General features: G+C 42.9%; 1 protein-coding gene across 1 annotated transcript in view; it reads left to right on the top strand.

Annotated features, from left to right (window-relative positions):
* T265_01979 (hypothetical protein) overlaps positions 1–19784 on the top strand; it is a gene marked incomplete at both ends in the record, with an annotated part of 64859 nt that overhangs the window by 14175 nt on the left and 30900 nt on the right. The window contains 3 exons of the mRNA XM_009166117.1: positions 1890–1941; positions 7075–7173; positions 15686–15772. Coding sequence (XP_009164381.1) covers positions 1890–1941; positions 7075–7173; positions 15686–15772 — 238 coding nt within the window. The remainder of the gene's footprint in view (positions 1–1889; positions 1942–7074; positions 7174–15685; positions 15773–19784) is intronic.

Below are 19784 nucleotides of genomic sequence, written 5' to 3' on the forward strand. Positions count from 1 at the left end.
CTGAATGTGCTGCACACAGACCGCCTCATGATTCAGTTTGCACGATATTCGAGACATCGCAGTATATTTTCATAAAGAAAACTACTCACAAGGTTGCTGAAAACTCTTCGACAGTCCACGACCAGTTTCGCCACTCTTGGGTCTCATCAGGTAGGCGAAGTCCCCGAGTATCCGTCAACCTTATGTTCATAAAAGAGAGATTCAGTTTAGTCTCTCGTGGAAAACAAATTGATTTGCAACTGAGTGTATTTCTCGAAAACGGTCCGGTTTGGGTTCACGTAGAACATAAGGTTGACGGAAACCCGGGGGCTGCGCCTACCTGATGAGCCCCAAAAAGGGCGAAACCGGTCGTGGGCTGTCGAAGAGTTTTCGGCAACTTGTGAGTAGTTTCCTTCGTGGGTGGCTCTTGTTTATTTTCATCTTTTGATCCAATCATTCCAAAAAGCAAATTGCAACAAGAATGCTTCGTTAGGTGAGAGCATAGATGTAAAATCTAGTTTTGTTGTGGCAGGTTTTCACTTAGTTGCCTTATGCGAACCTCTACCTTATCGCTCTTGGAATTGATAGATCGAGGCAATTTTCTCGGTGATCAAGAAAAACATGATTATGAGGACTGTGGAACCTGATCAATCCATCAAAAACGCATGAAGGCGAAAATTTTCATCATTGAATGCGTACTTTTGAGAACGTTAATTGGAACAACTTTGGATAAGTACGAAGATACCACGCATCGTGGGTGTCGGTGTACCGTGACAGATTTAGCGGGTTGTTTGTAGCTGGGACAGAAAGATCAGTTGGCGGATTGATGGAAAATAGCATGTAAAAATAGGTTCGCGTCTGTCGCGCGACTGACATTTCAAGAACAAAACAGGCGTTAAAACAGCCTACCTTACTTGTACCAAAAAGAGTCGTCTCTCCCAGTGGACTAATAGTATGTATTCGTGAACAATTGGAGACTCTTAGTGGAGGGAGGCTGCTGGGAATTGGAAGCAATGTAACACATCGGCCTGTAGATACAACTGAGATTATTTAGGATACATTTGCTCGTCATAGTAAACCTGTGGTAGTCTCTTGATTCTATATGGACCCTCTTTCCTTAAAGTCACCAAACCGGCTAGTGCTCATGGCCTTGGCTGCTGGGAAAAACAGTACCTTGTTGGTTCCACTTGTGATTTTGAATAGTTGGGAAATTTCGGTAGAAGTCATAGTACAAAAAGAAAAGCAGTCCAGAACTTTGGCATACGTTCCTGTCCACAAAGAGAGACAGGATGGTCAAATCAAGAGAATTGGGTACTTTTGATTCTGTATAGTCTTTCTTTAGTTGTTTTTATGTTCCTCGTGGATATTCTATGATGAGTTCATAGTTCACACCTCGTGACGCTTCCCCAGTGCAACCTCGAGCGCATAAATATTAAGGGCCTGATGAAGACTAACTAACGTATGTCGCAGAACTTCGGCTGATATAAATTATTCATCGCAGATGTAACCAGGCCACCAGCTCTTTGGAAGTGAAGTTTGGTTTCACAGCAATGTACCGTAAAACCGACCCTAACTAAAAAAACTGTGTTGCATTCCTTTGTAACTCCAGTACGCGTGTTGCGTGAATAATTGAGAAGGTACTGACAGAAAAACGTGGATCTTGGTTCCAAGGTGTTATTCCCTCTTGCCTGTAGTTCTACTTCGTCCCCTTTTTGCTCATACCTGAGTGAGAAAAAACCGGCAAAATTTCCGCAAAGTTTATGTTACTGGCTCGCTTATTTGGTTGAGGCGGCCTGCGCAATACATCTGGGTAGACTAACTGAGGCACCGGTTTCTCGCTTTTTTGTGTGTGTGCACTGGAATGTTTTTCTAATCACCCCACCTTTCGATACATATTCTCTTCCATAAAGATGAATCTGGTCGATCAATATAGAAAACCAAGGCGCTATGCCTCAAGTGGAAGTGAGTGCATCTCGTGATTTGTACCTATGATATTTCGTTTGCCGCAATTAAAGTCTTTGCTATAGGGCGGCATACATTTGTTTGCCGATTTGCCAACTGATTTCAAGCAACCAGCTGCTTGATAGTGGCTAGTCTTGTACACCAAAAGATAAAAGGAAAATATCGCGCATTCATGACTTTATTATTTCAAACTTCTGACTATGCAGGATATAAAAGAAGACACAGACGGTATTTAGGAAAGAACCATTGGACAATCGTCTAGTTTCCTGTTTGTCCATTTTTTCTAACTCATTCATTCATTAGAATAATCCGGTTCCACTCAACATTAGCACTATCAACACCAGGACAGTGTTATCATTCAAGCACAAACTGTGTTGGTAGCGTAAGGAAGTTTGAGAATTCTAAAGGAAATTTCGTCCTATAAGCAACGTGAATCTATGCTGAAAAGCCGATAAGCACCGTACAGCTGCATCATCGTTATCCGGAATCATCGGCAGTGAGTAACTCATCAAATTCCGGAGACTCAATCACGCGACCTCCTGGTTGGTAGCTTGAACACTTAGTCGTTGGGCCATAAGTGGCTGGTCAGCAGTGTGATTAACTCTCGCTTGGACAGGATATACGGCCACTCATCCCTCAATCATGATATCCACACTACGTGGGCACACATGCTGCCTGGCTCCTTAAGCAACTACTACTCAGATGGAAGTTTCACTCATGAAGCGAATTTTACTCTTCCCCCAATCCACTTACAGATTGCTGGTAATGTGAGGAGATTTGAGAATTTTAATGGAAATTTCGTCCCTTAAGTAAAGAAAATCTATGCCAATAGGCCGTAGAATACTGTACACCTCTTTCATGAAACTGGGCAGGTTTCAAAGATGAATACCCCCCAATCCACTAATAAAACTCTCTGAATCAAATGTCACAAAGAAATGGATCTGTAACTTTCAACACTCATTCCTCTGTCTTTTACCGTTTTAAGTCACGTCCTTCCTTCTGTACTGGTGTCAATTATACGTTTGTTTTCTTATGATGCTCGTCCCATGCTGAAAAAACGAAGTTACTTCCATATAGCTGAGGCAGATTTACTGCTATTCTATTATTTTTCCCTCGGTATGCAATCCAACATGTTGTAGTGAAGTTGGGTGCGGGAAACTGCTGAAGTAGAACTACCTATTGGTTAAAAAACCTACTGTCACTAGTTTCATGGAATAGGACCGCTAATAAGCTAGCTAAGACTATCGTTAGTCTGGAACTTTTCTTTTGTTAAAAAATTGTCGATTCGAGCAAAATAGAAGCCGTAGTCCCCGCGCCTCCGAATAATTTGAACACCAAAAGACCCAGTCCGGATAATTTCTTTCAATGCGAACATGGATATGCTACGTTTTGCCTGCATTCTCACTAGCTTAAGAGAGGTCAGCCAACTGGAACAGACCCACTCGCCAAAACTTGGTCGAACGGTGGACGTTGAGCTCAAAATTCTCGCTCGCTGTCCTGATTGCGCAAATAACGAGATAAAATTGACAGGACGCTCCAAAACAAATGATGCGGTGATGACCATAGCCCAAATTGTCCCACAATAGAACTAGAAGAATGTCCCAGGGCTGCTCAATTGAGATGAGCTGGTTTTTCCTTGTAATGGACAGCCAAGGACAGATAATGATACTAAATGGTAGCGCCTGCTTGTAAAATACGTTTGGTATTACAATGACGGTAAGCGTCAGTTCAATACAACCACCAGTGAGATGCGACCAGGAACAGAATGGAATGTTCCAGACAGTAATGAGGTAAATGACAACAAACGCATCCTTATGGACGGAAATTTCCACATAAAGCCACCACGAGCCAAAACAGATCATCGAAATGATGGCAAAGAAGTGGAACTGTGTGCATTAGAACATCTAGCAGGATCACTGAATTTCAACATTATGTAATCTGTATCAGTTGGCACAATGACAGTGGGGGAATTTGAGGAAACAACAGAATCTCCGGTCTGTTTTTCGGATTACAACCCAACACAGACCGCACCTGAATAACCATGTTTGTTAGATTAAAGGCGAGTTGTTACGCGTCTTTTCTCACCAAATAAAATTTGATTTCGAGTGCCCGAGATCTTTTGGCACCAAAACTAAGCGACCATTTTTCGGATAACTTGATGTAGTGCCATCAGTACCCAGTGTCATTTCTTGGTACAGAAATGCCAGGCAACTTATGCTTTCCCATTAATGATTCTTGGAGGCCTCCTAAATGTATGTCACAGAGATTTCGCAGGCACGACCATCGTTTGCTTAGCTTAGGATGAATTATGGTATAATGTCTCTTAATTGAGAGTTTCAGGAGAGGTCAAGATAATGTGATCGTCTGTTTGTTTTAGGTGCATACGTTTTGGATGAGTTCCGTGAAACTTCATGTTCACACTGTAGATGCGCAATTACGCGATTACTAAACCAACCGATCGTGCGGGCTTTTTTGGAGTGTTAACGAAAAAATTTTAGTGATCGAACAATTCCTGGAAATAGAGGACTCAGCTGTGAGCTATTTATGCCCAACCAATTTGTCGCCTTTAGCGACGACGCGATGCACGATTTCTTTTGGGTCCGTCCCTCACCCAAATGATCTATATCCACTGAGTTTACTATCGATTGGGCACACGCTAATACATTCATGCATGCTAAAGGGTGTGCAAATTCATTGATGTAGACGATAACTACAGCTGGGCTGTATTTGACATACCCGATGTGCAAATACGATGAATCGCTTTTGGTTAATGATCAGTGATCAGTTATGTTCCGGATATGAACACAACATTAGTATGTTTGAATCGACTGAGAGGCAGTTGTCCCGTTGCTGGTGTGATTGTGCAGATCAGTTAGGCCCACGTCGATTTTGGAAAAAAACTTCGAACTCATTACGTAGTCAATTTCCTCGTTGATAACCACTAGTTTGCTTTCGTTTTTCACCGAAGGATTACTTGTAATTGAAACTGGAAGTTGTGCGCGGTAATCACCAGTCGATTAGTTCTGTTACGATTGTTAGGCATCTCTAGCAAGTGCGGCGAATTCCTCCTTATTTGAAACATATGAGAATGAGGAAGGTACCCAGCGAACCAAAGGGTACATGTAATGGTGTTCAGTGATTTCAAATTGTGTAAGCTGGACACTCGAAATGTCTGGACTTGTTATCTTTACGCTAGTGGAGGAAAAAGGGCAGTAATAAAACTCATAGTGGAAGGTGTTTACTGTTTGGTTATTTCAGGTGACTTCACTCGAGTTTTGAATGGTTGTATTAAGTGTGACTTTTAACTATTTTTGATACAGTTCACTATGCTAGGTTTCCAAGTCTGACTTCACCTTTTGAACTCTCTATTTGTGTTGTCTCCCTAACCGCGAGCTTCGAGTGTAACAGGTTTGCATGAATTACGTGCGTTTAGCTGGCATACATCAGTGATAACACAAGTAGCCTATTTGGTTTCATTTTTGCTGATGGCCATGTCAGCATGATGACAAGCTGAATAAAAACTGTCACCGCAATAAACTTGAGGTCAATATCTTTAAGCAATTGGGGCAATCATCCGGCACAGTGGCATGAAATCATCCATTCCCAGATCCGCCCAAGACTTGAATGATACGCTGGCTGCCTAGAAATTTGAGAACACCGATCTTCACGTGACCGCTGACGACTCGTGGATGACGAAGCTTGAGAGTCCTGGCTTCTCGCATATCCGATGTTCTTAATTCATACAAAAGCAAATGACTTGATTTTATTTCATCTTGTAACATCTTTCCTTGCCGCCGCTTGTGAAGTTGTATGGACTATTGACTGCCAACTTTCGGATTAATCATCACTAGAAATTATTTGAAGAAATCAGCAAGGATTCCTGAGTTAACTTCATGAATCTAAACCTTTGACTGATGTTGAGCGCCGTCCGACAACCTTCATGTTAATGCTGACAAAACCCTGGTCAGGTTAGCTAATGTTTTTTGAACCGCCTCACATAAAAACTTTTTCGTTCAATAGCCCTTACTGATGTAATAAAGCCTGGATGAAAATTTGCAAGTCAATACGTGCCAACTCTTCACTTGCTTACTGTTGGCACAAAGACATCCGTTTAACGACTGACCCTCGCATTCTCCAGGATTGGCTGGAGATATTTGATGTTTGACTCCAACTCTTGAATACTTATTGGTCTGTTTCTATTCAAACTCTACTTCAAGTATTCTCCCTAAAAGTCAGTGAGGCTTTTCATATCTGTGCGGTCAAACAGACGGCCCTCTTCGGCTTACCAACCTATCCCTTAGTATTTCACTGAGATACTTAGGCACACAACGGGTGTAATGTGGCAGAGCTCCATTCTGTTGAACCAAACACCGGCTGCGGGTCTATCTAGTGTTGTGTTTGATGCTTGTATAGTGAAGGCAACGGCATTGTTTGTCTGTCACTTTCATCAGCTTGGCCCTTTATTATGTGACAAGGTCTGTATTTACCACAGTACAAACTTCCAAAAAATTTTGGTACTCAGATAGCCTTTCTGACGAATCCATCATTTAACTGTGTCCTTTTATCCGCGCAACCAGTACACTGGGTAGTAGAATCGACCCAACCTTCTATCGATCGGCTGAATTCCAGCCGGTCTCGTCACTCGTGCCCGTAACGCAGTACGCACTGACAAATTCCGCTCTCAGATAGTCTTCCAATGTCTGATTGATTTAGAGAAGTAAAGATTACGGTTTTGGCTTACAAGAACGAGTGATTTTCTTCATTCAAATAAGACGGAGGATTTCCGGACTAAAGAACCAAAGTGAATGTGGAAGTAATGAGCGACTAATCAGTGGGGCCTCCTGGTTATACCAGCCAATCAAACATTCAGCCTAAACGCCTTATGTGTTCTTACCGGCAGTGCCACACGAAAGAAGAAGTAGGGATGGGTTCCTTCCAAAATGCCCACGTCTATAAAGTAGCCTTCCAAATGCCAAGGCTGGGTCCGAACCACGGACGTTCTGGTCAGAAAGCCCGTGCAATAGCTATTGATCTATGGCCGGCTCTCCGGCTATGCTACATTGTATGTGATCAGTAACCTCCCCGAAAAAGATCTTGCCTGATCAGAATCTTCAATAATGAAATCTCTTTCAGCCGTTTTGCCAAACGTTCCCAAAGTTCTGGTGAGATCGCAGCCAAATCTTTTAGACAGTGACCTGGAATCAGAAACGGTCGTTTATGAAGAACGTAGAAGTAAGATGTATCATGTTTTTGTACCACTCAAACACAGTGGTATAACCTACCCGTCGTTATTTACTGCTTGTGGTGTGCAAGAAATATGTAAATCAATAAAATGCTTTCATTTCCATTGACTGTATAATAAAAACTGACCATTTTTCGTTGATCTCTTTAATCCTCTGGCATGACATTTAGGAAGAATGCTCATATATATAGTTATACACTTGACTACCAGTGAAAGGAAGAACGTCTTACCTGCGGAGTTATTTATTGGAGAGGGGAATTTCGTGTTCAGTCCACGGGCAGAAGTCAAACGGGTCTTCATCGCCCGTGAATAGGTCGGAATATTTCTCGACCACGGACTTACTGACGGCACGTTACAAGACGGAAGCTTTCGGATATGCAGCTCACTCACGACAGTGCTTGGGTAGCTTTCAAGCTTGATTGTGCCATAACATGTCGTCAGTTTTCCTACTGTAGGTCAACCACGGGGTCTGTACTCTTGAGAAAACCTGACCCCAATATTGCCTGCTTTTTACCTGGGCTGATCAGGAACGCATGCTGCACGGATTTGTTTCCTAGGCATATTGAGTGCACTGACAATCCATCAATTTTCAGTCGATATCCACCCATTGCTCTCACGACTAACATACACGTTCTGCATTCAGCTTGGTTCCCTCTCCTCCTCAGCGATACCCCTGCTCCAGTATCAATCAAGCACAGCTACCTCTTCCCTTCTATCTGGATAACGGCCTGTATTGCAGCCTGTGTCACTACACTAATCGCAACCCAGTCCGGGAAAATAGGAGCAATCCAAAGTTTCATTATGTACTTGTGGTCGGGTACGAGGGCATTGATTCTTCCAATGGTCAGGCACGCCACACTTGTAACACCCACTCGTTCGAGCATGCCTCCGCGATTCCGTCCTTATGGCTGCAAGCGATTTCGCTAGTTGGTACACTTTGTCCTTTAGGTCCTTTACCGTTGAGTTCTCCCTGTTCTGCAACTGCAACGTGACCAGCGGCATTTCGGCCAATTGCCGTGCCAGATGCACCAGGTGCTCCACACTCATCTGGCCAGTTGCTCACGCCAAACGCAACCGGTCACGAAGCGCCGGTTGCACACACTGGACGAACTACTCAGACAGCAGCTGCTGGCGCGCCACTAGTTCCAGTTCCGACAAAGCCCGACTCAGCGACTGCTGCAGGCCGGCAAAGAACACCGTCGGGCCACTTCACGGTTCCACCTTGGCAGTCTTGAACCGTCTCATAGCCTTCTAGTGGTTAGCCGGCTGAAAGGCCCTCCTTCGCGGCTGCCCAGTGCATCTTTTGAGGCCACCTTCGCCCGGTCTCTGATGGGGTCTTCAGAGCCGCCACCTTACCTCGGTCTGTATCCAATCGTGCAGTCTCCGCAACCTCTCCGAAATCCTGTAGCAAGGTCCGAACATACCCATCTTCAAAGGGTTGCGGCCACGAGATCTTCATCATTATCCTAGCAACCTCGCCAAATGAAGGGAATGAGGACTTCGCTTCGGAGTTGTTTATTGGAAAACACCAAGTGAACAGTTACGAACTATTGGACAGGGAAGCAAAACTCTCATGCGCATCTTGTTCATAAAACTGAATATCCGTCTTCTTCTCCAACGTGTCATCCTGATCTATGCTGGATAAGCATTGACTATCACTCAAATGTATGCTACAACGCAATTCCACAACCTCCGTAATAAATCTCACTTTTCAACAGATGCAAAGCGGATTTCCGCGAAACATACTACCCGCATGCCCCATCAGTAGTACCCACCGTTGTACCGGTGGTGACCTGGAAATAAGCGGAAGAACATTGAGTTCGTTCAGCAGTAAGCGGTGGTCGATAGAGTGAAAAACAATTTGTTGGGGCCAAATGAGCCCACTTGATTTTATGCTATCCTATTCCGCAATGAACAAGAAGAAAGATATTCTAATATATATTGGACTAACCGAGCCAAATGGGGCGATTACCGTAAAACTCTGAAGCCGAAATTAATATGTGCTCAAGGGATTAGGGTTTGAATACTGAAACTAGAGTTAAAATTACAAACGTAGAACCTATATGGGTGTTTTTTTGAAGAATTGCTTCCTGGACACCAAGTGCATTTAGACGCTAGAGGTGTTTCGGATAGTCAGCTACCGGAAAATTCCGGTTGTCCTTCGCTGAGGGGACAAAGGTCAATTAAGCAAGACATGTGTATTCAAAATCTAATCGACGAATTGTATTCCCTTTTCTTTTTCGTTTGCCTCGGGGCTTCTAATTTATCCACCCAACCGCTCACTTTAACACACGGGACATTAAAAACAGTCCTAAGCGGCTTCTGTTTGGTTAATCAAACTCTGTATTTTTGTTCACACCTTAACTGCTGAGAATTTGTTACTTCCTATTTCGTATTTCCTAGTTCCGGCTTGTGCGCAGATGTTTCATTGCTCTTCAATGATGCTGAGGATCCATGTATTCGATCTCGGGCGTGCACCTCTGAAAGCGATGAAGCATTTCCAGCATACACCCCATTCCTGACACAATCACCTCTGACCCTAGGCTCAATTTTCACATCTGCACACCAGATGTAAGTTGAGAACACAAGTATTTACTAACGGAGTGGAAGAACGTAGTTCCGAACCACATGACTTGAGGACGCCAGGCTGATTTGAAACGAGTCAAGAGTCAAGTGTACCAGCAACCACCGGTCAGAAAAAACGGACCTTCGAGAGAAACAGTCTGTTGTAAAGAACATACTGTTCACCAGAACACTTAAAAATCCTGCGCAAGCAGAAACATACAAATTGGAACGTTGCTAACAAATGGTTGCGCGCTATCCGAGGAACAATTAGGAGCTCAAATATACGTGGACTTGTTTGACTGAGTCGTGGCGGTCTTTTGTTAGCGTTATAGAAGTCTGTATTCAGGTGAATGATTGATACCAAGGTTCGGGCAGTGGACAATGAGGTTCAACCAGCAGACAATTGGCTTCAACCAACGATTATTACACGCAGGTCATTCAACGCGGGGATGAAGAAACAAGACACCCAGTGTCGGACTCCACTGGAACTATCTGAACCAACTCAGCAGTTCTGATCAGGCGTCAATTTCCCATATGTTCACGCGATGAGATATAAGAAACATATACCTCGTTTTGCCATCAAAAAAATTTTAAACCTTAAACTTTGCCAAACTTGTCAAGTTAGACTATGTGAGGCCTTAAGAGCTCAAGTCTTGAGAGAACACTGTAAGTGGGACAAGATAATCATCACCGTTCATAGGGCAGGAAACCCGGTATGTGCTGCTTCTGGGAGCTCATTAAATACGGCTGAATTCCAGAACAGTCATTATCGCGTTTTGCTTCAGAGCACTGCTTCTTTTTGGATGTTGAGCCCAATTCATCCATCGAGCATGATGAACCTAGAAACTGATGGAATCTGGATGTTCTAGAAATGGAGAAAGCGCAGTTGGCGCAGTTGGGAACTTTCAAAAATTGTCTAAACGTGCACACAATAATAAGCCAAAATTCATTTATTAGCGGGGTCATCAACTACGATAAAACGAGAACCACAGTCTTGACTTTTGACCCGAAGGCATTCACAGTTTGTCGTCTGGTTGATCCCACTCGCTAAACTTGAACCGTAATCTGTGAGTTTCGGTTCTCTCTCAGTTTCTCAAGTGTCATAACGATATTCTGCCACCAAAATCCACTGGGCTGCAGGAACAAATGAACTCTCGTCTAGGATCTTCTTATACAAACTGTGTTCTGACGAAATTTGCTGCGTTGTTTCAAATATCCTCCCAACCGAAACATAATACGGCGTTGTTTAGCTAAAGGATAACTCATACAAAGCATTCACTTGATTATACCATTAACATCAGTGAAATTTGAAAATGAATACACGTCGTCAATTGCTTACTAATTTTTCAGTCGTTTATTAAGCATTGAGTAATCTCACCAGCGTTAACAGACATCCATCTTGGTACCCAACCAGTAGTGTCGAACTTATGATCTCGTTTCCTTGCTCGGGATTGTGATGTGGCATAACACAAAGTGCCGCTACCGGATCGCCCCAACCATTGTCTCTCTTCTGTGTCTTTCAGGACACGAGTAAGAAACTTTTACATTGCCGAGAGTTCAAGCCCCATCTCCCGCACTCGTATCTAGTAATCGGTTGTTTATCATCCCATGACAAATAGTGCCACAGTATTCTAGCCCTCTTTTCCGTCTTTAAAAATGCCTGACGATCCAGCTATCCCATTTCAACAAAGTACCGATTGTTGGTTGTGTTGAGCTATCTCATGGGTCTCGTGCTGCAAGGAGGTTACTTGAGTTCTGGTTGGGCCTTTGATTTGGTTTGTTTGATAGGTCGGAAAACATTCAACTGGCGGAAGTTGCTTCCGTCATGTAAATTAAATTACACGGCAAACCGGGCTGAAATTTTAGGAAGCTTCTTGTTTTTCCTGCTACTATTTAATCAAAGGGCACTTGTAATTCTGGTCCATCTCGATGGTTCTGTATCCCACCGAACTAATTGCTTGGCATGAATTCTTTTAACATGAGCTTGGCGTTTTAAAACGTCACAGTTGGGGGTTAAATGACAATAACGTAATTCGTGCTATTTCTGAACCCATCTATCTTTACTATTGGCTGAATTCCACTGTCTGCTGGTTGAACCTCACTGTCCATTGTCCCAACCATGGTGTCAATCATCCAGTTGAATGCAGATTTTATAGGGCCAGCCAAAAACCGCCTTGACTCAGTCAAACAAGTCTACGTTTGTTTTCATAAAGGAAACTACTCACAAGGTTGCTGAAAACCCTTCGACAGCTCACGACCGGTTTCGCCCTTCTTGGGGCTCATCAGGTAGGCGCAGTCCACGAGTTTACGACAACCTCATATTCTACATGAACCCAAATTGGGCTGTTTTCGAGAAATACACTCATTTGCAAATCAATTAGGTCTACATTTGCTTGGACTCCGAATCGTTCTTTAGATAGCGCACAGACATTCCAATTGGCATGCTTCTATCTGTGTACTCAAATTAATGCACAGACCGATAAATTTCATATCAGTGCTCTTATGGGTGCTCGTTACAGAGTGGCAACCAGGGTGGAGAAACTCTTCAGTGGGAAGCTGCAATAAACCAGACTATCTCTATATGCACCACTGTGTTCAGTTTTTAACTCGCTGGACGTTCACATTTGTGTTGATTCGTCACTCGGACGCAGATGTTACATGTTCATCGCATCCAGTTATTCCACACACCTGCTCCCGTTTAATTTTATCGTAATAAACTATGAAACTTGAATTCCCTCCACATACCCCGAAGAAATAATCAAACATTAAACTGAGGTTTTGGAGTTGTCGCATGACATTTGTTCTTCCTCCATCATTCTGCCCCGAAAATTGGACGCAAGTTGAGTTTCGTCTTCCTACTTTTTGATAGGACCAGTCATAATAGAGACCTAGGGAGCCCAAGTCATGGATGTCAAAGGCTGAGTTTACCTTGGTAAATTCTAGTGCCCTAATGCGGGGGCTAGGGTGTGAAAAAGTGGTGAAAAAGAAGCAAACGATTGAAACGGAAATAACGGAAAACTTAAGGATACAAGTTTCTAATAACCGCCCCTGTACGACCTATCTGCCAAAATGTCGATAAAAATTTTTCGGAAAGTTCAAAATGGCCGTTCTAGATCGTCGCTGGTCCATCCCATTCGAAAACAGTTAAAGGAGAGTGGATTTGATTACAAGACGACCGCATTATTTTGGCAACCCTCAAGACGAAGAGATTCTTTCGCAACACGGTTTGTTGCGTGCGCGAAGTGCTTTATGATGGCACTTCTTGACACTAATAAACCAACTGAGTGATCGTTGTGGTCAAATCGAATTGACAAGAGATTTTTAGCCCTACTTACTTATGCACTTTTACACAGCTTGAGGTGAACAGTTTATGCAGATCGTTCATCACAAGTGGTAATGATATTCTGGCTGCTTTTACCAAATATTTAAGATCAGTAATGACAAATATGCTCCTGACTGCACTTTGTAGTCAGGAGCTGGTGCAGTTTTACATAGTTGCCCATGGCTTCCGAGCGAGGTTAAACTCTCTTCTTGGGCACAGAAATTTCTGTGCTCTAGAACTTCTTTAAGAAATCAATCGACTGCTCTTGTAGTCTTGTACAATGTCGTATGAGCCCAGACTGAGTTCCACATATTCACAAAATCAATATGCTTTTTTAATTAGGTTTTGTGACAGAATTCTTTCATAGCGCAGAGGGACTCGTAAAGTGAGCATACACTGATAAGCTTGCATTTTGAGGTCAAAGCTGGTGCCTCTGTCTGCTCCTGTAGTAATCAGCACATTCCGATAAGCAAGAATAGAGTGCAGTGTAGTGTGATGAAGGAAAAAACGTCTGCTATGTGAAACACCATGGAAGGATAGACTAAATGTGTTGTTTGATATCCGGACTTCCTAATTTCAGTGGCGCTGAACTCTTTGAAGTGCCTGTAGACATCCTATCTACCACTTACCTAGATGCTTCCAAGCTAATTTCATCCAGACTCACGTGTTGCATCGCCACAAGTGGCAATCTTTTCTTGAAGATTCTGGTGCTGATAATTTTTGATTTTGTTAATCATCTGCAATTGTGTAGTTCTGCTTCGGTAAGTTGAGATACAGTTATATGATATCTGAAGTCTTCGTCACAGAAGACAAAACGGAACGCTTTTTGTGAGCTTCACAAAACTAGAGATGTGTGTTGACATTGTGGCCCACTTAGATCACCTGGGTCTGAAGCCTGAAAAGATTTTCTCACTTTTGCCGAAATGATTGCAGAGAGCATTCTTTTTAATTGAGGAGCACTTACGAGCTCAGCTCCTCACTCATCCACGAAGCTGTCAAAAACTTCAGAAAATTATCAGTGACTTGAGTGTTTTGCGGTACGTATGCAAAAACGTTTTAAAAAATGAGAAATATCATTATCCAAAGAAAATAACTTTCGCCCTTTCCAAAATCGCTTTGAACGCATTGGTGAAGGCAGCGACACTGAAGTGGATTGGGAAACTTCTGATCTGTATGTAAATGGGGTTGAATTAGAAGCATAGGGTAAGCAAATATTGTGACTGACATCGGCGTTGTTTAGACGAGGATGTTACGCAGTTAAAAAACAATAATTGCGGTATGATAGCTACGTCTGGAACTTCATACACGTGTACAAAACGTTTTTCAGAAGTAAACCGTGACAGCTGAGCACCGCACTAATTAACCTATGAGTCATTTGTAGGCGGTTATTATAGATACATTTGGAGATATGAATTCTCACTCTAGTCACTGGTTGAATCCAGAACGTCAGGCAGATTGATCTCCACCGATCCTACCTACGATGTTTACTGTTTTGTCACGAGCTTTAAAGGCTCATTCGTCTCACTATCACCACCGGCAGCAGCAGTGACGAGAGAGTAACACCCTTGTAGCAAGTAGGAACGAAGGAAGCGTGTGGAATTCTTTCAATAGGCCCTGTCTTTGATGAAAGCTATCAAGAATGAGGTGTCAGCATCGAAGTATGTATCTGATGTGTTGAATGGACTAATACACTTATCCTTCAGTTTCTGAAAGAGAATGGAGTAGGTTATGACTTGTGGACTAGCTCGCTTTGATAGATAATACTTGAAATGTGAGGACCCCATGAAAGCTATTAACAAATCGTAAAGACAGACTGCAAAGCCAAAGCCTTCGTAGAGCAAACTTGTTGCGCATTTGGGGTGGATTTTTTTTACCCTGCTACCGCTAATATAGTAGCCAAAAGTCCCACAGCGTGAGAATTTAGTAATACTGGCCTCCTGAGTTGTCATGGCTTATATTCTACCCACAACCCAGACATTTTCCGCGACTTGCGATTTGACTAGCCCAATCCATCAATTTGCCTATCCTCTCAGTAATCTGCAGCTGCAATAGATGCGCAGGCTTGGCATTTAAAGCATTTTGCTATGTCGCTGGAACTCCTTTCACAGGAAATCGAGTAACTACTAGAAGCACTTTGGTTTTCCTGGAAAGAAAGTCAAACTCTGAATGAAAACAAAGAGTTAACTGTCGAAAGCGGTAAACCACTCAACCGAGTGCATAGAATTTTCTCGGCTACCAATAATAAAATCCACCTCTGAATTACTGAACCCCGGGGGGCTACAGTTGACCCTGCTTCAACCAAAAAATGTTGAACATGTGTGCCTCGTACTTGCGTGTACTTTGATCACCAATAGAAACCTAACTTTGTGTTTTGTAGAATGCACGTGAACTCTCTGATTCTGATAGGACCACAAATGAAAGACTGCTTCATGCATTATCAAGGACAATCGTTAGAATGACCGTAATTTAGTGGCATTCCGGGGTCAAGCTGACGCGAAGTGTCGTCATCAGCTAAGTTCTTCGACTTTTAACAGCAGTCTTACCTGACCCTCACATTTCATATGATGCCAAAAGACTTGTAACTGAAACTTCTTTCCTTCGGTTTGTTTTCTCAGCGATGCGCCGTTTGGACGGGAGGAACACCGTTGAAGGACCAAAGTTTTTCAACCAGCAGTGCTCAGCAGGCCACCGACGGGAGATATGTAAGCAGCCATGTTGATGGCAAATGTGATGGTTTATACTGTGAGGAATCCAAATGGAACCTAAACAGTTGAGGTATCCACTATTGAAAACTCAGTGAACGAGAAGATCTATCGTTTCTTGCTTCAAAAAATTCCTTATTTAGTAATCGGGCCCAAAACGCAGCCAAATCACGACAAAGCTCTTACTTTACTGAAGGAGTTCTATAGATGGATGTTGCTCTATGGAACGGCGAACTGCGGTTGGTCCTAAAAAGCACCTAAGATCAAGATTATTTTGTTTTTTCATACGCGCACATTACAAAAGTGGATAAAATAAGCAGAATCTAGGTTCCAACCTGAACGTTCCCCCTTAACGACCACTTTCTGTAGAATAACCTACGATTTCCGGAAAAAAGTCATTCCACTGAATTACGGTTACTTACCCAATAGGACCAGATGTGCCATGAAAACGGAAAACCTATTTACGTGCTTTACCAACTGCCAAGAAGGTATCAAATGCTTCATTGTTTTTATACGATTTATTTATGGTTTTTATTCATTTCATTTGAACTGACTTGGCAAACACAAATACTCTATAGATCAGGCGAAGATTTTGAAATTTCTAAGCGAGACTTCATACTGGTCGTGGAAGTATCCAGGAACTGTCGGGAGCTGCTCAATCCTTCCTCTAAATCATCAGCGAAAATCTCACCAGTCACAGGAAACGTGTGACTCTTCCGTTCATAACTGAATATTGCATAGTGCGTGAAATACCCATGTGCTGTCAACGCTACTAAAGCCTCGTCGTTGGCCCCACAGATTACCACAACGGACTACGCTAATAGATCCAAACAGTGATGTTTCATGGTCAGGATAAAAATGTTCTCGATAGTGAGTGATATTCACTTCCACTAATAGTAACAGTATTTTATTTAGATCCATTTATCATAGCACGTCGTGCACTTCGCCGGAGAGACAGCGAGTTTCGACCTAGCCAAAATGACTAGCAGCTTTAAATAAGTTGTGCAGTTTTAAGGTCGAAGACGCTGGTGAATGACTGTAAGGCCCTGACAGAGATTATTGTCAACAGTCAAGACGATTTCATCTACGTGGATGTGAATATGCTTTTAAACGGAGCAGAACTTCCTTATTTGTTTTAAATGATTCATATGTGTAACTTTTTGACTACCCTTATTTGAATGGAATAGGCATTTCATTACCAGGATGCTGGAATCTATTCGAAGTCGATTTCATTTGGGGGGTTAACTGTTCGAATGGTGCTCATTTCGCATAGCGGTTGTTTAGATATGTGGTCCAGTGTTTTCACACGGTTGCTTGTGAATTAAAATGTTCTCGGCTGCGCGTATTTTACCCTTCTAAAGAAGCTAACTATTCAAGTCTCATTAGTGTACGTGAATAGCCCTTCACTCACGGAAAACATCTAGCAGCATAAACTGGAACGACGTCGCCATATGTCACGCATTCCGAAACACGTGTTGTTCTCCATGCCTCCGTCAGAATGGCGCAAACTGCGAAGCGGAAGGTGAATAAGCCATGTGACATCTGAGCGCCGTCGGTGAATTTCGCCTATATTTGTTATAGTGGAAGAACAAAATCGATAGTGCCTGGTCTCCTCCAAACTCTGTAGATTTTTGGAAACGACTCCATTCAAACTATCCGTATTCAACCTATTTTTCAGCCTAAAAACGAGAATTTCTCCAGCGAAACAAAGTGGGCTAATTACATGATAATTTTTGATCTTTTATCGTCCTTTTCCTTTGGAAACGGATAATATTTTAACAGCCTTCATTCTTGTGGAGTGTGCCCTCCGATTTCGAACGAATTAGATGGTAGCTGCTGATTGGATACTGTAGCCTTCGTCCACCAAATTTGATTAGCTTGGTTAGTAATCAGTTTACTCCACAGGACTTTCCGTTTTCCATTTATAGAATCCTACCTGTTTCTTTTTTCTCTCTGTACGTTATGGTACAAAATTCAGCTGCTTTCATTCAACTTCCGGCCGATGCCTGGGTAGTGCTGAGATGTGCATCCCCCGCGGAACTAACATATCTTCAACTTTTATTATCATTTGGCCGGTTTTGATGCTTTGAGAAAGCTACAAGCCAAGGGTTTGGTGTCCATAGACGTCCTCTTGGTGATCTAGATGGCAGTAGGGAAGACAGAAATCTGTCTTTTCCTGGACTTCGCTACGTATTTCACCCGCTCTTTGTAACTGCGTTCTGTATAACTGGTTTTCACTGCTTGAAGTTATTCTCGGCCGGGTCAGCTTCACAAATTCTTTAGCGCTCTAATAACAATTGCATTCTTCTGCCAATCCGCGAAGAGAATCACAGGGGCATTTTCGGCCAACTTGTTCTTTTGCACTAATTTCTTTATCCCCGTTATCTATAGTGCGGATTAAAGTAAATGTATTTTCAACACTGCCCACTGGTTGGACAAGTACTATGCAGGTTACCCAATGACGGCTCTAAAAAGCCAAGACGTTGCAAACCAAAATTTCCGGGTGTTTATATAAGTTGGACCTACAGCGTCGGCCTACCGCCTCTCAGCATGACGCATCTACTGGATAAGTCACAATGAGAGCGGGGTCGGCCCAGAGAGGTCAAAGATCTCTCAACAGACTTGCGAGTAGTTTCCTTCAAAAAATATACTGTGATATCTCGAAGATCATACCAACTAAAACATCAGGCACCCTATGTTCAACACATTCAGTTGAAGTATTCAGTTAAACCTCCCGTTATAGCCCATTGGGTGCCAAACTAAGCGTATTTCGCAAACAAAGCCAGTTTTTCAAGGTCATAAAATATCAGAAGGACAGTCACCTATTAGGCTTTGTTGAAAAGGATGAAATCCGAAGCTGTAATCCCAAATTGGGTAAATAAATGGAGTTTGTGGCTCGGCATGGTAGGATTGCCATTCATTCATGACTACAGCCCTGGTAATTTTGTTTTACCTGATCCGGGGTCTGATACCTTTGCTCACTGAAAAGATCCTAATGGTGAGCATGTTTTTTTCGTCATATTATCTGTCTGCTATCCTGCCCTGACCTTCCGTCTGGCAAGATACACCCAACAGTTGAATTCAGTCTATCCTGCTGTCCTCACGAAATCCCTGAAGGGAACCGAATGCATAAGGAAGAGACAAAATTGGAAATTCGATTACTAATTCTTGTGATGCACCTCTCAAAGAAAAGGCCGTATATTGATATTCTTTCTCATGTATTAGTGCTCAGTGGTCTTCTTTATTAGAATTCCATGCTCCAGCAACAGACCTCGTAATCTTTATCCACGCAATTCTCTCGGTCGTGACAGCGCGAAGCTGAAGGTGATTTCACTAGTATTTTGGTGAATAGCGCGATTTTTTCGACCTTTTACTCACAATCTTGCACTTTACGTCCTAATCCTCCCCACATTCCAGCAAACAGCCGCACCATCGAACAAATGTGGTAGCATTCAGTCTACCGAAACGTCGTCTTCTTCTTTATTGTGTATGTTTCGGACTTGTGGGTGCTGCAGTACCTAACGCAGTGGCTAAAGGTGATATGTGATGAAAATATTGCTATCACTAGTTTTTCTAACTTTACTAAGCTATGTTACAAGGATAGCAGGCAACCGACAACCGGTAAAATTCGGTTAAAAAGGATCCTGAGCATTTTTAGCGATGATAAATAACTAGTGTCTTGTAACCGTTTCTGTGACGGTTACATCCAAAAGTGCGTACTATTTTTAATGATTTCTGTGAAACGTCCATTTTTTTCTAAAGTCTGCTGTGGTCTAACGGATGGTCTGCAGTAAAACCGTAACCAATTGGGTTCACTGACTCCCGCTACTCAGAACGCTCGTAGCTTAGACGCAAAAGTTCCCTGCCGTCAGTACCATAGAAGCAGCTGGCTATCCGCCGTTCTGACTGCGCTAGCAGTCCTCGGGTTCAGGCGATCATCCGGTTGGCATATGTGGACAGGTTCGGTCAACCCCGTCTTCTTATCCACATTGGCCGCCACGTCATTATACCA

Source organism: Opisthorchis viverrini (genome assembly GCF_000715545.1).
Source record: "Opisthorchis viverrini unplaced genomic scaffold opera_v5_22, whole genome shotgun sequence".
Classification (NCBI taxonomy): domain Eukaryota; kingdom Metazoa; phylum Platyhelminthes; class Trematoda; order Opisthorchiida; family Opisthorchiidae; genus Opisthorchis; species Opisthorchis viverrini.